Below are 20,338 nucleotides of genomic sequence, written 5' to 3'. Positions count from 1 at the left end.
ACCCGCAAGTAATCAAAGAATTTAGTTTAAAAAATTTGTCGATGCTACTATTTTACTACTTTTTAAAATATGATTGTCTGGAACTTAAATTCAAGGTGTAATCTAAAAAAAGATATTGCGGGTTAGAAATTAATACGTATTAATATAAAGAAATTTACCGACAACGAGGACCTTGCACGAAGCGGAGTCCGTGCCGACGGTGTTCGTCAGATATATCGTATACGTGCCGGTGTCCGATCTCTTTGCCTTCTTATTGATAAACTGTGAGGCCACATCGGTCGTCTCGAATTTGATTCTCTCTCCAGTGAGAACCTCCTCGCCGTTGATTGACCAATTCGGTCTTGGTTTAGGATTGGCCGTATACGGCACTGTGATAGTGAACGGTTCTCCGGCAATCACGGTCATATCGCGGATGCTGAGGTCACTTGTGATCTTCGGTGGGACTGTAACAAAACGATTGACATATTGAACTATATCCAAATCTCACCAACTTATGAAAAGTTACAATTAATGATAAAAAACTTGATTAAAGAAAAAAATCTAAAAATATTTTCTTTAAGTAAATTAACACATTTACAATCTGCTAGTTAATTAAAAATATTAAATTAAAAATTGTAATCTATACGTAATAATATTAAGCAGACTTTTGTAAATTAGTACTTTTAAACTCTATATAAACTTAATTTCATCGTTAATTAAAATTCTTTATGTACAATACAAATTTTTAATTATATAATAATTTTAGCATTTTTACTACACAAAATATAGTCTTTTTTTACTTGTAAAACAAAATACTTTTATGTAAGATATATTTACATGGTGCAGCGCTGGCACGAATAACATCGGAGTTGGAGCTCCATGGTCCACGACCGGCGGCATTTTCCGCAGCTACGCGGAACTCGTAATCATGATTTTCGATCAGTCCGGTAACCCTATGAGACCGACCGAAAGGAATTGTTAAAACATCCCGTTAAAACCAAAGACGTATGTAATAGTTTGAGAGCATGTAATAGTATAGCTAGACCGCTCACTTATAAGTGGTGTCGTGCACCAGAGACGGAGTGGCCTTGACCCATTTGTCTTCGTTCAGAAGACGTTTCTCAATGACGTATCCGAGGATCGGCGAGCCGCCGTCGTGACGAGGCTTGGTCCAGGTAATGGTAATGCTGTCCTCGGTTGTCTCCACACCGCGAGGTGTGCCGGGCGCGCCCGGCGGATCGAACGGATGTCGCGCCTTGATCGGATCGATCGTTGTCGCTGGATCCGACGTGCCGTACTGGTTCTCCGCCATTACCCGGAATTCGTAGACTTGACCGACCGTCAAATTCCTGACCCGCACAAACGGTGTCGTAACGTAGCTGCTTACCTGCAAAAAGTTTCTCTCTTTTTAGAATCTCTGATATTATTTTCAAATCAATTTCTATGCTAGTTTTTCAAATTAATCCTTTCTTTCGTTTTTTTTCCCATTAATTATGATCTCGATATAATATTTCTTACTTTGGACCACGTGGCGGCCTTCGGTTCCTTCTTCTCGATCACGTAGTTGGTGATATCAGCACCGCCGTTGTCCTTGGGTGGGTTCCAGAAGAGGGTGAGGGCGTCACCGCCAAATTCATCCGCGCGGAGGTTTTCGGGTGGGCTAGGACGATCGAGGACCTTGACATTAACGGTCGCCGTGTCAAAGCCGGAAGAGTTGCGCAGCTGGAGTCTGTACTGCCCTCCGTCCGAACGTTTCGCATTCTTCACTACCAGGCTGCAGCAAAAGATTAATCAGTAATACGTGTAATATTATTATGTACCATCATTAATCACCGCGACACAGTAATGAGAAATTTTAAATTTAGATATTTTATACAGTAAAAAATCTCTTCTCAACATAATTATGTAACATAATTATCAAATAGTCTCCATCAAAATATTTAAATTATATTTTCTAAATATAATAATAATTAGAGTCTAGTATTAAACTTAAAAAAATCAGTTTAATAGGTAAATTGATACAATCTGTATATCTGATTTTGATCCTTTTCTCAAAAGTTTATAATAATTCCAAAAGCACATACCTGGCGAAGTCATCGGCCAGCTGTTGATGCACACGTGAATCGGTTTCATCCTTAACGACGTCGTTGGCGAACCATGTGGCGGTTGGTTTGGGGAAGCCAATATAAGGCACGTGAATAGAGAAGTCCTCGCCGGCGCGAACGGTGATGTCGCGAACTCCACCGAGGTCCATGACTGGTTTGTTAGGTTGCTCCTCGATGACGATCGGATTGCTCGGTCGGCTTGGGTCGCTGCTGCCGACGTCGTTCACAGCAAACACCCTGAAGAGATACTCCTCACCCTCCTTCAACTTCGGCACAGTGTATACGTTGCTCGGTACAGGCGCGCCGTTTACGTCTGACCAGTCATCATCACCCTTGGCCTTCTTCTGGATGATGTATCCTCGAATCTTCGAGCCACCATCGCTTCGCGGTGGTCGCCAGCTCAGGGTCACCGAATCCTTGGTGATCCTGTCCGCCTTGGGCGGCTCGGGCGCGTCAGGACGCACTGCAATAATAACGGCAATATAATTAAATATTATAGAAGATTACATAATAATTAAAATTAATAATCATTTAATAATTATAAATAAAATTCAGAATTGAAACTAATATTCCAGATTGCAAAGAATTATTTGTTGTAATATAATAATATGATTAATTGAATAATACTTACGACGTTGATGTCCGGCTGTAATCGGTTCAGTGGGCTTGCTGGGTTTACCAGGTCCAGCCTCGTTGACAGCGATTACTCTAAACTCATATCGCGAACCTTCGTGAAGGTCCTGCACGGTGAACGTCGTGTTCGGCGTCGGGTAGTTGTTCACTTTCAGCCATTCGCCGCCACGCTCGCGTCTCTCCACGTAATAACCTGAAGAAGATAATGGAAATAGTGTGTAGTCATATGTAAAATATAAATTTCAACACAGTTTTTATTTAAAAAATAAAAAAATTAAAATATCCATTATATTTAAATATTTAATAATATTGAAAGTAATTTTTTAAATCATAGATTTAAAAAATTGATATAAAATACTTAATATAATATGATATAACATTAGATAATAAAACCTTAATCTTAATTTATATATAAGAGATAATAATTATAAAATAATTTATTGTAATAAGTTACCAGTGATAGGCTTTCCTCCGGTATTGATAGGCGGGTTCCATGCGAGACTGCAGCTATTCGGAGTGTAACCAAGGATCTCAGGCTGGCTTGGCGCATCCGGCGGATCATACGGACTCTTGGCGATCACGGGTTTACCTTCCAAAGGTTCTGATACACCGTACATGTTTTCGGCGCGGACCCTGAAGACATACTTCTTGCCCTCGGTCAAGCCCTTCGCCGTGAAGCTCGTCCTGGGAACGTATCCAGGCACTTGTCGCCAATTGTCAGAACCGTAATCCGAAATCTCGACAATGTAGTTCGTGATGTCGGATCCGCCGTTATCCGCCGGTGGATTCCAAGACAGGCCGACGGACTCCTGCGTCGTGCCGGTGTATTGCAGAGGGCCCTGAGGTGGTCCAGGCTTGTCCACGACTATCACTTCGATCTCGGCCGAATCCTTTCCATGCTCGTTCGACGCGGTCACGGTGTACATGCCGCCGTCATCTCGGACGGACTTCTCGATCAGTAGCTGCGTTCGATCGCTCTTGGTCTCAGTCTGAAGATATAATAAAAATGAGAAAATACACGCGCACAGTAACGAAAAAGAATAAAAATTGTGACAGACTAAAATATATATAAAGACTGAGATAAGAATTGAAAGAAATTCTACGAGAAAACAATATATAAAATTTATGCTCTATTAAACACAAAAAAATATAAATAATATTCTTTTAAAAGTGGAATAAAATTCTTATTAACAAATTCTTTACAACAATAATAATTATTATTATATAATACGTCCCATTTTATTGTATTGAAGTTAATATGTTAATTTTGTAACATCTATTTTTTGCTCGTTTATTAGCTTTAATCACATTACAGTATAATAAAAATTATTTAATAATTTAATTTAATCTGTAAATTCCAGTCTAATTAATTAACTTGATAGAAAACGCGTTATCTTTATCATTTTGATCTTTATTGCAATCTCAAAAACAAATATGAAGATAAACTTACAGATAGGCGAAGAGTTTCCATGAGTGACTTTCCATCCTTGGTCCATTCGATCTTCGGCGTGGGCGCACCGGACAACGGTATGTTGACGTTGATCGGTTCTCCAGCGCGGACCTTGATCTTGCGCCCGATCAGAGCGTCCAGATGAAGCTTCGGTTTCTCCTTCATGGGTTTAGCTGTGAATACGGACGAGGTCTCGCTCGGTTTTCCAGCGCCTGCGGCGTTTATGGCCGCCACGCGATATTCGTACTGATGACCCTCGGTCACATGGTCGTCGTAATACTCAGGATATCTGACCGGCTCCTTGTTTTGCTTTATCCAACGACCTGTAGCGCGATCGCGACGCTCCACGTCGTAACCGATGATCTTGGAACCGCCGTTGCTAATGGGCGGAGTCCATTTGATCTTGATGTGATCTTTGTCGGCGTCCACGCATTCCGGTTTGCCGGGTTGTCCAGGAACCACTGAGCAATTAATATCGAATATAATAATGCGTGAACAAAGAAAGAGAGCAATAAAAAAACATTTGGTCAAACATAAATTTCTCCGCGCGTGTTTATAAATTTATAATTTACAATTACATATATTCGAAATTTTATTATATCAATATATTAGTCTTTTAAATGGTAATTATATTAAAAAAGCTAGAAACAATAGGATAGATAAAGTTAATATTTTATTAATAATACTCACCGAATTGATTCTTGGCAACAACAGATCGATCAGTAGTCAATGGCTCGGAGCGACCCTGAAGATTTTCCGCGGACACACGGAATTCGTACGTGGTTCCCTCAAGCAACCTTGGCACAGTCGCATGATTAAACTTGGGATTAACGTGTGTAACAGCTGGTACCCAACCGCCACCATGCGTGAGATCGCGTTTTTCGATGACATATCCACTGTAAATAAAAAATTGCAAATAGTCGTGTCATTTTACTGCTTTCCTTGGGCCAGAAACTTTTAGATCTTACAACGTATAATTTTTAATACGACAAATCTGCTACATGAAATTAGAATTTAATAGTTATAATTCTAATAAGAGAAATCACAAAGAGAATTTATAAATTCAAGTAAAAATATATGGAAGATATACACAGCTAAAACTGGATTAAATAAAAATATATGTATCGCAAAAATTATTCGCGACGCGAAATTTATTTCATGGATGACGTTTTCCAAATATTAAAAATTTATTTACGTAAGTTCGCTGCCTCCGTTATCCTTGGGTGGCTTCCACGAGAGCGTGACGGACTGGCTGGTGATTTCCTCGTACTGTAAAGGACCTTCCGGCGGTCCGGGTTTATCTAGAACGGTCATTTGGAAGCTGCCTTCATCTATGCCGCTGCTGTTCTTCAGCAATAGATGGTACAATCCCGAATCGGATCTCTTAGCGTTGACGATGTGCACGATCGTGTGATAGCCGATCGATGTGATCGTCGTCCTGTCGTTGGAAGTCAATTCGTTGCTGCCTACACTCCATGTTGCCTCCGGCGTCGGTTCGCCGACGAAGTCGATATCCACGTGGAAGATAAGTCCAGCCTTGATACGAACGTCCTGCAAGGGCGTCTTGATCTTCGGGGCCACTAAAAAAGTTGAAGGAAGTTGAATGCAACGATGTTCAACGCAAATAAATATAGTGTTGCGTCCCTGAAGTTTTGCTAATTTATATCTTCCCGTATAAGATCAACTGGACCAGGAAAAATCAATAATCTTGGTCCCCTATACTTTCCCCTCTTCTCCTTTAAACGCGACAATATATAGAACAAAATATATTATAAGTTTTGAATATAAAAGATATATAAAGCTATATAAAATATTAATTAATAACATCTTATTATAATTTTTAATCAAATCGTCGCTTTTTAAACTAATACTATGGAAATTCACAACTTACGGTAACGAGGTTTGGCAGTGACGAGATCGCTGGGTTCCGACGGTTCGGATTGACCGGCGGCGTTGACAGCGATCACACGGAATTCGTATTCTTGACCTTCTGTCAGGTCCGGAACGGTCGTGCTGTTCTGACCAGCCGGCACGTGCACAGCATTCACCCAGTATGGGCTGCCTTTCTCCTTCTTCTGAACGATATAGCCGGTGATCGGTGATCCACCATCGTTCTTCGGTGCTGGCCATTGCAGATCCACGTGGTCCTTGTCCCAATCCGTGATCTGCGGCTTGCCAGGCGCGTCCGGTTCATCTGAAAATCGCAGACGTATTTATTAACAGTAATATCATTGTTTCTTTTTTATCAAATATATCTTCAGTTTTAGGGTTTTACAATGTGCACGAATTTTAAAACTTTTAAATGTCATTTTTATTTAGATTTAAAGTATCTTTTTTTATCAAGTCACTCACCAAACTCGTTCTTCGCGATGATGCTCCTCGTAGTCTCGAGCGGATCGGACTCTCCGATGTTGTTGACAGCCTTGACGCGGAATAGATATTCCTTGCGATGAATCAGACGGCTGACCTCATGGCTCAACACCATGCTCATGCCGGCGTCGGACCAAGTTCCACGGGACATGTCCATCTTCTCGATGACGTAGTGCAGAATGGGGCTGCCGCCATCGTCGAGAGGATGCCCCCAGGTCAAGTGGCAACCCTCTTTGGTGACATTGCTGACGTCCAAAGGCTTCTCCGGCGGTGCCGGTCTATCCAGGACAGTGACTCTCGCGCTGGCGCTGGAAATTTAACGTCATCGTTTGTTTAACTAATAATCATCAAGAATATAATAAAATTACACTGATAACTTGCAAAAGTTATATTTATTTATTTAAGAATTTCCTTAATTTTCAATATTAAAATCTTATTATTCATTTAAATCATCTTCGTTTATTATTATTATTCTAAATCATTAAAAGTAAGTTTCAGATGTAACAAGATGTTATTTGATGTAAATTGATTTACTCAAGATTTCTATGCTATCCGAATTAAATATGTCGTTAAAGAATAAATATCGAAACTACTTTCTACATAATTATAATTATTTGATTTGTCACGTACCTAAAGTTACCGTGCTCGTTCTCCAAAGTCAGAGTGTAACGTCCAGTATCACCACGGACAGAGAATGGAATCTCGAAGGAAGTTTCAGTGTTGGTGGTGAACATCTCGTGTCGAGCATCGGCCACAATCTGGACGCCATCGCGAGTCCACGTTGCCTTCGGTTTAGGTGACGCCACAATGGGAATATTGTAGCTGATTTTCTGACCGGCGCGAACCACCAAGTCGTTCAGCAAGTGCGTGTCGAACGAAGGAGCAACTGCAATTAATAAGACGAAATCATAAGTGGAATATCGATAACGGAGGAAAAACATCAGTTGTCTTAAAAAGCAAATTACCAAAAAATTCTTACTTCTTAAGATAAAGACTTTCATGCAAAAAATATATATCCACATACGTGAAAGAATGCTATGTGTATTTTATAAAAATACATTTTTGTAACAAAACTTCTCCTAAAATAATTTAATTATTTCGTGCTGTTAATTTTGACAAAGGTTTGAACTTACTGAAACGAGGTTTGGCAACGACCGGCGCGGACGCGTCGGACGGATCGCCAGGTCCGCCCTTATTGACGGCGATGACTCTGAACTCGTATTCCTGACCCTCGGTCAGATCGGGTACTCTGGCGCTGGTCTTGTTCCCGGGCACCTCGGCGGCCTTCTCCCATTGTCCAAAACGAGGTCGTTTCTCGATGATGTAACCGGTTATGGGCGATCCACCGTCCTTCTTGGGCGGTGCCCATTCGAGATCCACGTGATCCTTGTCCCAGTCGGTGGCGACCGGCGCGCCAGGCTTGTCCGGCTTGGCGAACGGATCCTTCGCGGTGATGGTGTCCATTCCCGTCAGCGGCTGGGACTCGCCCTGCTTATTGACCGCTCGCACGCGGAACTGATAGTCATGTCCCTCGATCAGGTGACCCACCTGCGCCGAGGTAGTGTTAGCCTCGGCCACGGGCACCCAACGCATATTCTCCGTGTCCATTTTCTCAACCTGGTAGTATTGAATCTCGGAACCGCCGTCGTCCTTGGGTGGCCGCCACTTCAGAGCGCAACCGTTTTTAGTGACGTTATCGATCTTCAATGGACCCTCCGGCGGCGCAGGTACGTCCAGCACGTTCACTGTCAACGTGGCGGAGTCCTTGCCGTTCACGTTCTTGGCCACGAGCGTGTAGACGCCAGAATCGGAACGTTTCGCCTCCATCACGCGCACCTTGGTATTGTAATCTTCGTTGATGATCTTGATGCGATCGCTTGCCATCACTACGGTGTCCTTGAGCGACCACTCTTTGCTTGGTGGCGGCTCGCCGGTCACCGGCACGTCGAAGTCGAAGAAACCGCCGGCGCGCACCTTCACATCCAGCATGTACTTTCTGTCGATCTTCGGTGGGACTGAACACAAAATATAGAACGTAATTAATTATACGTTACTAAGTAAATGCAAGATCTATTAAACAGAAATATTCTTAATAAATTTCTTAAGCTTCTGAGTTATAAAAAATTATGAAATAATTCAATTTTCTTAAATATACCCTAAATTTAATAAATTCTTCGCGAATACTTACGGTTTTTGGGTCGCGCCAAGTGGGACTTGGACGCCTCCGACGCTTCGCCGGGACCAGCCTTGTTAACAGCCCTCACGCGGAACTCATATGGAGTTCCCTCGACCAGGTCGTTGACTCTGCCGCGGTTCGTATCGCCATCGACTTCCGCACACTTCTCCCAGGTCGGACTGTACTTATCGCGTTTCTCTATGATGTAACCGGTAATTGGTGATCCACCGTCTTCCTCAGGACGTTTCCATTGAAGTTCGACGAAGTCCCTGTCATAATCGACCACCTCGGGCGTACCTGGTTTTCCTGGTTCATCTACAAAATATAAAATAATGTAAGAAACATGAAAATTGGCATTTTTTGAAAATTTTATAATATAATTTTAGAATATAATAAATCACAAGTGATTATGATAATTATATTGGAAATATGACGTTCAAATCTTTACTTAAAGATATGTTAAATTATTACTTTATTAAAAATGCTTGTCTTACCGAAGGGATTTTTCGCCTCGATGCTCTGCATGGCGGTGAGCGGCTCGGACTTGCCCTGCTTGTTGACCGCCCTCACCCTGAACTTGTACTTGTGCCCTGGCGTCAGGCCCTCCACCTGTAGACTCGTTTCCGGTCCGTCAGTCTCCCCGGCTGGTACCCAACGGCCCGTGGCCTCGTCCATCTTCTCTACGACGTATTTATCAACCGGCTGCCCACCGTCGTCCTCGGGCGGCTTCCACGTGAGCTTGCAACCTTCGGCGTGCACGTCGGTCGCGCGGAGCGGACCTTGGGGCGGGCTCGGCTTGTCCAGCACGGTCACCTTGACGACCGCCTCATCTCGGCCATTAATATTCTCAGCAATGACGGTGTACTTGCCGGATTCCGAGCGCGTAGCCATCCGCACGTTTAGACTGGTGTTGTAGTCCACGTGCTTGACCTTGACGCGATCACTCGGCCGGACTTCCTTACCGTTCAGCATCCATTTAGTGGTCGGCGGCGGCTCGCCCGTTACCTTGCAGTCAAAGTTGAAGTTCTGACCGGCCTTGATCTTCACCTCGATCAGATTGGTGCGATCGATCCTGGGCGCTAGATTGCGCGGTTTGGCGATGATGGTCGGCGTGGCGTTCGACGGTTCACCAGGGCCAGCCTTGTTCACCGCACGCACACGGAACTCGTACGGCTGGCCTTCAATAAGATCCGGCACTGTGGCGGATGTGTCGTCCGCCGGCACCTCCAGAGCCTTCTCCCATTCGCCGTACTTGTCTTTCTTCTCGATTACGTAACCGGTGATCGGTGAACCACCGTCATTCTCCGGCGGGGTCCATTTCAGGTCGACGTGGTCTTTGTCCCAATCGGTGGCTCGGAGATCACCCGGTTTGCCTGGTTCGTCTACAAATAGACACGAAAATAGATTTGATGTTAATTCTCTCAAATTAAAAATAATATAACGTCTATCTTTAAATTATATTTTATTTATACTTGTGGCGATTTTGTATAATTTTAATTTATGTTTGATTAACGTACCGAATGGATTCTTGGCTACTATTGTTTGCTCCGCTTCCAAGGGCTTCGATTCGCCTTCGGCATTGACCGCGGCCACGCGGAAGAGGTATTCCTTGCCAGGTGTCAGGCCTATCACCTCGAGAGCTACAAATAATTCATTCGACATATTAAATAAATACTATAAAGCAAATTGTGTATTTTAAGATCGAATATACAGCAGGAAATTAATGGGGAACAAAAATTAAGACGTTTCATAAAATACAAAAAATTATAAAAGCTATTACGTATATCATTTAAATGAAGGATTTAATGACGCTGTTGTCTTAGTTTGATTTTTTATTCTACTAATCAATTTCAAATCTACTTACTTGGTTCGGTGGACCGTCCGCAAGGCACCCAGCACCCGGTCTCCGGATCCATCTTGTCCACTTGGTAGTACTCGATGGGCGTGCCGCCGTCGTCCTTAGGTCTCTTCCACTTCAACTTGCATCCTTCTTTGTGCACATCCGACACCTGAAGCGGTCCTTCGGGCGGCGTCGGCTTATCCGTCACCGTCACCTGCACCGTCACTGAGTCCTTGCCCGACGAATTGCTAGCCGTGACAGTGTAATCACCACTGTCGTCCCGCGACACTGGACGTATGCTGAACTTGGTATTATAGTCGGTGTTGTCGATCTGCACCTTACGATCGGAATGAAGCGGTATCGCGCCGTAACGCCACTCGATGTGCGGCGGCGGCTCGCCGATCACGTTGGCGTCGAACTTCAGCATCGAGCCAGCGGACAGGGTAACGTCCCTCAGATTGCGCCTATCGATCTTCGGGGCCACTGCGAATGATTGGGATGATTAGATGCCAATAATAGATTTAGATATAAGCATGCGATTCATTGAGATTATTTTTGGTACGTGCGTACGTTTTGTGGCAACGATACAAGGATTATTGTCCTGTTATAGATCGATCGTTTGCGTAATTAAGATCTTAGATGGAAATATCAATTATTAAGATATTACAGTACTTATTATCATTCTTACTCGATATAAAAATTATCAAAAAAGAATTTACAGTCAAATATAAATTATTATGACAAGAAGAAGATATAATTTTTTCAATCAAGCTATAATTTAAATAAAGATGATACTGTCATATATTTAAAAAATATTGCTAATGTACACACATTTAATTAATTTCTATAATCTTTTTAAATCTTCCAAAAAGGATATATTATTTCAATATTAAAGTCTAACAATGAATCAGAAAAATTGAAATGTGACAAATACTTACAGAAACGCGGCTTAGCGGTGAACGTCTTGCTAGCTTCGCCGGGCTCCGACTGGCCAGCCTTGTTTACGGCGATCACGCGGAATTGATAATCGTTGCCTTCTATTAGACCGTGAACCAGAGCTTTGGTGGTCGGTGTCTGGGTTTCCAAAGCTTTCTCCCACATAGTGCTGTACTTGTCTTTCTTCTCGATGATGTAACCTGTGATAGGCGATCCACCGTCGCTAACAGGTTCCTTCCAGGCGAGTTCAACCTGATTGGCCGTCCAATCGACCGGCTCTGGTGCTCCAGGCGCAGTTGGCACAGCTACAAAAATTTATTAATGTAATAAAATTGGCAATTAAAATTATTTTAAAGAAATAGGAAGCGAAACTGTGAAAAATACTGTCTTTATATATAATAAAAATGTTACAAAAAGTAGAAGCAAGGATTAAAAGCATGAAAGATACAACGAAATAATTAATTTTAAACTAATAATTGTTATGAATTAATAAATATATCATCACATATTTCTGTGACGATATATAAAAAAGTTAATAATCCAAACTTGTTAATTCTACATAGAAGATGTTATTGATAGGCATTAAATATTACTTTTGGAGGATTGTAAAAAATATTCCACTCACTGAACGGATCTTTGGCTACGATGGAACTGAAGGTCTCCAATGGTTCAGACTCTCCTTCCTTGTTGAGTGCCTTGACTCGGAACTTGTACTCGTGTCCAGGTGTAAGCCCTTCGACCTTCATCTCTGGTCCAGTAGTTTTACCGACCGGTAGCCAGACACCGGTTTCCGGATCGAATTTCTCCACGAGGTAACCCTCGATCGGTTCTCCACCGTCGTCCTTGGGTTTCTTCCATTTGAGCGTGCATCCTTCTTTGTGCACGTCGGATACCTCCAATGGTCCTTCCGGCTTGCCAGGCTTGGCTGATAAACAAACGGGTTTTAATTCGTTATACGTTCAAAATATTACGTTTATAAACGAAAAATTAATTTTTATTACAAATTATTATATATTAAATACTTCCATATCAAATATTTAATATTTGGGAAAGAAAAAGAAAACAGATTGATTTGCTTATTATAAACAGACTAATAATTGTAGAATTATTTTCTTTAATTGTATGTGTAACATATAAATTGTGTAGAAAACTTGTAAAATATTAATTTATAAAAATTACTCACAGACAACGGTGACTTCGACTTCGGCGGTGTCGGATCCGTGCTGATTGACAGCTGTAATCTTATAAGTGCCGCTGTCCTTGCGTTCGGGCTTGTCGTTGAAGAATTTGCTGTTATAAGGCACATTCTGTATTCTGCGATGCGTAGTCTGCTGGATGCTCTTGTTGTTGATCACCCACGTAACGTCTGGCGGTGGCTCGCCGATAATCTTGACGTCGAAGTGGAACGCTTCGTTTTCGCGTACAGTTATATCACGCAGGTTTCGTCTGTCGATCTTCGGCGGGACTGGACAATCAAAAGAGATAATTATAATAAATAAATCTCCTCATATCCTCATATCTATTAGCATTTTCTAAAACAATTTTTATCTCCTAAAAATTTTTACATTAAGAAATCTTTTCAAATCTGACTCGAGATTCCTTGCATTAACAGAAAGTACTTTAAAAGTACTTTACAAAATATTTAGCGGTAGAGATGAAAGATTAAATTCAGATATCTTTATAAGTGAAGAACTCACGTCGTCGACTCTTGGCGGTAATCGGTTTGCTGGCGTCGGACGGTTCACCGGGACCAGCGGCATTAATAGCCTTGACCCTGAATTCGTATTCGACACCCTCGTCGAGATTGTCGACGCGACCCTTGCAATCCGGCCCAGTCTCGCACGCCTTGATCCACTTGGGCGCGCCCTTTTCCCGCTTCTCGATCACGTACCCGGTGATTGGAGATCCGCCGTCCTTTAACGGCGGGGTCCATCGCAGGTCCACGTGATCCTTGTCCCAGTCAGTCGCCTCCGGACGTCCTGGTGCCCCAGGTTCATCTATGATACATTTAAAATACTGATATCACTTATCTGAACTGAGAAACACAAATAAGACGTTTCGAGGATCAATTTAGCAGGTAATAATAATCAATAATTGTAAAAATCTAATTAAAAAGTTTTTTAATTGTCTTGCACACCTTTAAAGAATGGAGCTGGAACAATAGAATTAATGATTAGACGTGCAGAATTTTCATATAAAAGTTAAAGAACCTTGAAAGTCAAATAAAAGAATAAATTTAATAGATATTATCAAGAAACGCTGAAGAGAAACTAGAGACTAATTTCTTACCGAATGGATTCTTGGCGACGATTCCGTATTCGGTCTCCAACGGTTCGGATTCGCCTTCCGCGTTTACAGCTGCAACCCGGAACTTATATTCCTGTCCGGGCACCAGATTCTCCACCGCCATCGTAGGTTCCTTGGTGCGTGCGACCGGTATCCATCTGCCAGTCTCCGTGTCCATTTTCTCGACCACGTAGTGGTCCAAAGGCGCACCACCGTCGTCCGCGGGCGGATTCCACTTGAGAGTACAGCCCTCCTTGTGCACGTCGGAAACTTTGAGCGGTCCTTCGGGCTTGCTAGGCTTGTCCAGCACCAGAATTTCGATGGACGCCTCATCTTTACCGGAGCTGTTCTCCGCTTTCAGAGTCAGCGTGCCGCAATGCGCCCTGGTCGCCGATGAGACCATGAGCTTGGTCTTGTAATCCTCCGTCTCGATGGTCAGGACATTGCCGGATTCCTGCTTGGCCTTGTTCAGGAACCAGGTTTTGCTTGGCGGCGGTTCACCCGTGACTTTGACGTCCAACCGAATGACATTGCCGGCCTTAATCGTGATATCCTTCAGGTTCGTGCGATCGATCTTGGGCGCGGCATAACGATCCTTGGCAGTCAAGGTGTCGCTGGGCTCGCTGGGCTTGCTCTGGCCACCCTTGTTCACGGCCTTAACCCGGAATTGATATTTCTGACCCTCCACAAGATCTGGCACTTTGGCTTCAGTTTTGTTGCCTGGAACTTCCGCGGCTTTCTGCCACTTGCCGTACTGGTCCTTCTTCTCGATAATATATTTCTCGATAGGAGCACCGCCGTCTTTCTTCGGGGCTTTCCATTTCAGGTCCACGTGGTTCTTCGACCAGTCCTTCAACTCGGGTTTACTGGGCGCATCGGGTTCAGCTATAATTAGAAATAAATGTTTTAGAAAATGTATTATTATAGATAATAATAAAAATTAAAAATTTACTAAAATGTGTTTGGCAATATGATAATATAATGCGTAATATAATTATTTTGTTAAATATTATATAATATAATTAAAGTTATAAAACAATTATAAAAAATAATATTTAAGGTAATAAAATTTACTTATAACACATAGAAAAGACTTATTAATATAAATAGCAACACAAAAATTTAAGTTTTTTAAAAATCCACAAATTTTTTAATATAACGGAAAAAATAAGAAAAAATAAACTTTTACAGTTAATATATTATCATAAGAGTTGCAAGTGAATTAGATCTTCAAAATATATTTGTAATTAATGTTTTAAAGTTACTAATAATATAATTTTAAAAAACTCAAAAAATTAATTGAAAGAAATAATAAAGATAAATGAGATATTTACAATAAGGATTTTTGGCGGTCGTCGGTATGGCCGTTTCCAGAGGCTCAGATTCGCCCTCAGAGTTGACAGCTTTGACACGGAATTGATAATCTTTGCCCTCGTTCAAACCGGACACGTCTGCCTCCGGAGTCTTGCTGGTACCGCATGGCACCCAACGTCCAGTGTCCACATCCATCCTTTCAATGACGTAATGATCAACCGGTTCACCACCGTCGTCGTCGGGTTTGTCCCATTTCAGCTTGCAACCCTCGGCCATCACATCGGACACTTCGAGCGGTCCTTTCGGTTTGCTAGGCTTGCTTAGAACCTGATGGACATCAAAATGATAATAATACGATAATAAACGATCAATTATATTTAGTAAGGAGTGCTCTAACAAATGATTTTATATTCTTAACGGAATTTATATAATTAATTTGGAAAGTGATTGTACGAACCTGAAGCTCGACGTCAACCTGATCGGTGCCGCTGTCATTCTTGGCGATGACAGTGTAAGTGCCAGTGTCCGAGCGCTGAAGCTTATTGAGGATGAACATAGTATGATAATCCTCGTTCTCAATTTTGAGTCGGTCCATGCTCTTCAGCACCGTGTCTTTGAGTTTCCATGTAACGATTGGTGGTGGTTCACCCTTGATGTCGGCCTCGAGTCGCAGCATCTGGCCAATTCGCATGACTTTCTTCTGAAGATTCTTGCGATCGATATGCGGTGCCACTGTGAACAACAGGATTAATTAGATATAAATTACTATACTGAATAAACAGGTTTGTCTAAGTGTAATAAGGTTGTTAATTATATGACACTTACAGAATCGAGGCTTGGCGATGACGCTCTTGGAGGTATCGCTGGGCTCGCCAGGTCCGGCCCTATTGACTGCTACTATTCTGAACTCGTACTCATGACCCTCCTGAATACCGTCGGTTACTTTAGCGGCCGTTCGTTCTCCCGGAACCTTAGCAACGTCCACCCACTGTCTACCTTCTTTGTCTCGCATTTGCACGATGTATTTCTCGATCGGCGCACCGCCGTCGTCCTTAGGCGGAGTCCATTCGAGATCGACGAAGTCCTTGTCCCAGTTCTTGAGCTCTGGTCGACCAGGCTTGCCCGGTTCGTCTAGAATCGAGAAAGTGACTCGTAATATATGCGACGGATAAACATATGTAATATATAATTTCAAAATTAAATCCATTTTCAGTTTCTCCGAATTTCGGAATGCGTACCGAATGGATTCTTGGCTATGATAGACTTGTCCGCTTCCAAATCGTCGGACTCTCCTTCCCTGTTGACGGCTTTCACGCGGAATTTGTATGGCTTGCCCTCCTGCAATCCGGTGATGGTCGCTTCGGGTTCGGTACTACGACCGCAGGGTACCCATTGCCCTGTAAGAGGATCCAGCTTCTCGATCTCGTAGTATTCGACCGGTGTACCACCGTCGTCTTCGGGTTTGTCCCATTTGAGTTTGCAACCATGTTTGTTAACATCGCTCACTTCCAAGGGACCCTAAGTTGCAAAGAAGATTTTTAATCCTGTTGTCGGATTTTCAAGACTTATAAACCAGATAAATATAATTAAATAATTACAATAATCAATAACTAAATAAATAAATTATTTAATAAATTATTTAATTATTAATATTTAAATAATCGTTAATTATTATTTTAAACACTTCTCATTTCATTTAATAAAGATTTGATTGAATTAATTCAACTTTTGTTGAATAAAGTGATAATGTAAAATATGTGTATACGTAATTTATAGACATACGAAAGATATAAAATGTTAAATTACCTTTGGTTTGCTCGGCTTGCCAAGAACGGTGATTTCTACTTCGGCAGTATCCTCACCAACTTCGTTCTTCGCCGTGATCACGTATTTGCCGGTGTGCGCGCGTTTAGTTTTTAGAATAAAGAATTTTGTGTTGTAATCAACATTGTCGATTCGTATTGTGTCGTCCGATACGAGTTCTTTGTCTTTGAAGGTCCAAGTGACTTTCGGTGGCGGTTCGCCAATTATGTTTACATCCAGGGTTACGGTGAGGCCTACTTTTACCGTCATGGGTTGCAGATTTGTGCGATCGATGTATGGTTTCACTGTGAAATAAAAATTAAGAAATCAACTATCGATTACTGCCTTCTTCATACAAATAAATACAAGATTTTAAGAAGAAAATTAAATTTAAATAAATTTAAATAAATAGAATTAACAAATCATAATAAATAGAAATGAAATAAATTAAATAAATCCTAATAAATATAGAATTTCATATTAAATATTATTTATACGATAATTTCTTCTATAACAAAATATATTTTTGTATTTTCACTCTTTCCTGATAAACCTGTAATTTATCAAAATTAAAACAAAGCGACACTCACGCCAACGAGCTTTAGCGGTGTGCGGGTTGGTGGCCTCGCTAGGTTCACCAGGGCCAGCTTTATTGATGGCGCGTACTCTAAACTGATACTGATTGCCCTCTTCTAAACGTGGAACTGTGCCAGTACACACGGGCCCTTGCACTTCAGCAGCCTTGACGAAATTAGTACCGAACTTATCCTTCATCTCGATGATATATCCGGTAATTGGTGCACCGCCGTCCCTTATCGGTGGCTCCCATTTGAGTTTTACCATGTTCTCCGACCAATCGACGATCTCTGGGAGGCCAGGCGCCGCTGGAGCATCTAAAACATTTCAAAAAGTACCCCATAATCCTTCCTATTCTTTTTTAATTACAAAAATTTTTTAAATTACAAAAATTATAAAATAAACGATATAACTAAATAAGTAGATTTTTTCATCGTCATCTTTGTTTGATATTTTTTTATCATAATATAATAGATTTTAATAAAATTTTGTATCTACTACTAAAGAGAAAGTCTAACATATTATCTATAATTACTAAAATAATGTATACATATCTACAATAAATTCAATTATAAAAGATAGTATCATATCCTCAATTACAAATTTTTTTTATTAAGAAAGTAAGAAAGATATTTATTGCCCTTACAGTATACCTAAAATTACTCAATTTAAAATAGAATTACGTGTCAAAATAAAATGTATATGCGCAAACAATGTAATCAAAATACTATACCGTATGGATTCTTCGCTACGATGGCAACATCAGTTTGCAGGGGTTCTGATTCCCCCTCCTCGTTCACAGCCTTCACACGGAATTCGTACTTATGGCCGGGCTCCAAACCGGTAACCGCGTGCTCAGTTTTGTCAGGGTCCACGATACCGGCTGGTACCCAACGACCCGTCGTCACGTCCATCTTTTCAACTATGTAACTGGACAGAGGTAGTCCACCATCGTCCTTCGGTTTGCTCCACTTCAATTTGCAGCCCTCCTTGTGCACGTCGGACACTTCCAGCGGTCCCTCCGGCTTTCCAGGCTTGTCTACAAAATTATACAAAATTTTACAGCATAAATATATATTCTAGAATGTGTTTCTGAGTTAGTTAATATAACTAATGTAATTTATATCACTTTCAATATTTATTATTTGACTTAAAAAAATAAGAAAAAACCTTACTTATATTATGCATTTTTTATTTTAACATTAAATTAAGTATATTTTGTATAAAGCACGGAGAATTCTTTTTAGGCACTTAAGTTAACTTAAATTAAGTCAGAAAGGAGATACGGATACAAAATATATTCAAGTTTATTTACCAAGAATATTAATCTCCACATCAGCCTCATCCTGTCCGGAGTCGTTTACAGCCTTAATGGTATATCTGCCAGTTAACTTCCGACTGGTGTTTGTTAACTGAATCTTAGTAAGGTAGTCTTCGTTATCGATCTTAACATTGGCTCCAGTTTGGAGCGGCGCACCGGCGAAACTCCACGTAACTGTTGGAGGAGGTTCACCTTCGACATCAACTTCTAACTTCACCAACTGACCTGCCCTTACTTTAATGGTTTGCAACTTGTCACGGTTGATGTGCGGTTTCACTATAAGAAAATATTTATACAATATTACCTTAAATTATTTTGTAACAATTATTAAAAATGCTAAATATTTATTCACATTTCTCATTTTCCATAAAATACGATAAATTAAATTTTGACGTTAAAGAGAGATTTTAATTTAAATCATTTTCAATAGAAATTAAAAATAAAATTTATTTTAAATTTTATTTTTAATTTATTTTTAATTATGAACAAATATAACTCATCTTGAGTATTATGTTACAAAAAGTGTGTTTGAAATATCTGATAATTACAGAGTAGACAATATATTAAATTACAATTTATAATTAAATAATTTTATATTAAAATTAATAACGTAGAATTTATTTTAAATTATTTTTAAATAATTTTAATTTTATTTTAAATCATTTTTAATAGAAATTAAAAATAAATTAAATTAAAAATTAAAATTAAATTAAATTAAATTAAAATTAAATTAAAAATTAAATTTTATTTTTAATTTCTATTAAAAATAATTTAAATTATTTTTAATAGAAATTAAAAATAATTTAAAATAAATTATACGTTATTAATTTTAATATAAAATTATTTAATTATAAATTGTAATTTAATATATTGTCTACTCTGTAATTATCAGATATTTCAAACACACTTTTTGTAACATAATATTCAAGATGAGTTATATTTGTTCATAATTAGTTGATCAAATTGAGATACTCACGGAATCTTGCTTTTGCAACGTGCGGCTTGGTCGGATCGCTGGGCTCCGATGGTCCAGCCTTGTTAACAGCACGAACACGGAACTGATAAGTGGAACCCTTCTTCAACCCGGTAACACGACCTTTCGGTTGTGGCGAATCAGTGACTAGAGCTTCTTCCCACTGTGAAGAAGGTTTTTCCTTCTTTTCAATGATATAACCGGTGATCGGCGCACCGCCCATGTCTTTGGGAGGTTCCCACTTGAGATCGACACGATCGACATCCCAATCCTCAAGTTCCGGTGTTCCAGGCTTGCTTGTGACGTCTGTAAAAAAAAACATATTTGATTTAATTTTTAGTAATGTAAAATATTTATTAATATTACAGAATCTTAATTGAGCTATGAAGATGATATAATAAATTATTTATTTTGTGAAAATAACATTTTAATTATACTTTTTCATCGAGCTACGAATTCTTTAACAAAATCTTCTTAAAAATATATATATGTATACATATATATAAAATTTATTTTATCTTCTGTTTACTTATTGTTTTATATTGTCTTATAATATCAAGTTTTACTTTTTCAGGT

The 20,338-nt window shown here is 40.3% G+C and overlaps 1 protein-coding gene across 33 annotated transcripts in view; it reads right to left on the bottom strand.

The window, feature by feature from the left end:
• Positions 1–20,338, bottom strand: part of Bent (projectin protein bent) — a 104,477-nt gene that overhangs the window by 18,078 nt on the left and 66,061 nt on the right. For all 33 annotated transcript variants that reach the window (XM_071713149.1, XM_071713150.1, XM_071713153.1 and 30 more), the window contains 32 exons: positions 19,766–20,068; positions 18,784–19,065; positions 18,202–18,507; positions 17,483–17,785; positions 16,896–17,197; positions 16,328–16,607; positions 15,915–16,220; positions 15,547–15,821; positions 15,110–15,416; positions 13,779–14,660; positions 13,187–13,486; positions 12,673–12,954; positions 12,115–12,414; positions 11,492–11,794; positions 10,578–11,036; positions 10,231–10,353; positions 9,208–10,095; positions 8,726–9,028; positions 7,671–8,552; positions 7,168–7,423; positions 6,520–6,845; positions 6,059–6,361; positions 5,363–5,747; positions 4,858–5,063; positions 4,168–4,628; positions 3,172–3,706; positions 2,716–2,910; positions 2,064–2,547; positions 1,498–1,753; positions 1,032–1,366; positions 817–932; positions 159–443 (listed from right to left, as the gene is read on the bottom strand). In XM_071713149.1, coding sequence (XP_071569250.1) covers positions 159–443; positions 817–932; positions 1,032–1,366; positions 1,498–1,753; positions 2,064–2,547; positions 2,716–2,910; positions 3,172–3,706; positions 4,168–4,628; positions 4,858–5,063; positions 5,363–5,747; positions 6,059–6,361; positions 6,520–6,845; positions 7,168–7,423; positions 7,671–8,552; positions 8,726–9,028; positions 9,208–10,095; positions 10,231–10,353; positions 10,578–11,036; positions 11,492–11,794; positions 12,115–12,414; positions 12,673–12,954; positions 13,187–13,486; positions 13,779–14,660; positions 15,110–15,416; positions 15,547–15,821; positions 15,915–16,220; positions 16,328–16,607; positions 16,896–17,197; positions 17,483–17,785; positions 18,202–18,507; positions 18,784–19,065; positions 19,766–20,068 — 11,529 coding nt within the window. The remainder of the gene's footprint in view (positions 1–158; positions 444–816; positions 933–1,031; positions 1,367–1,497; positions 1,754–2,063; positions 2,548–2,715; positions 2,911–3,171; positions 3,707–4,167; positions 4,629–4,857; positions 5,064–5,362; positions 5,748–6,058; positions 6,362–6,519; positions 6,846–7,167; positions 7,424–7,670; positions 8,553–8,725; positions 9,029–9,207; positions 10,096–10,230; positions 10,354–10,577; positions 11,037–11,491; positions 11,795–12,114; positions 12,415–12,672; positions 12,955–13,186; positions 13,487–13,778; positions 14,661–15,109; positions 15,417–15,546; positions 15,822–15,914; positions 16,221–16,327; positions 16,608–16,895; positions 17,198–17,482; positions 17,786–18,201; positions 18,508–18,783; positions 19,066–19,765; positions 20,069–20,338) is intronic.

This window comes from Temnothorax nylanderi, unplaced genomic scaffold, assembly GCF_030848795.1.
Source record: "Temnothorax nylanderi isolate EJ_2023f unplaced genomic scaffold, tnyl_v1.0 TNYL_tig0120_pilon, whole genome shotgun sequence".
Classification (NCBI taxonomy): domain Eukaryota; kingdom Metazoa; phylum Arthropoda; class Insecta; order Hymenoptera; family Formicidae; genus Temnothorax; species Temnothorax nylanderi.
Note: the sequence above shows the minus strand (reverse complement) of the source record. Positions and strands in the feature narration are given on the sequence as shown.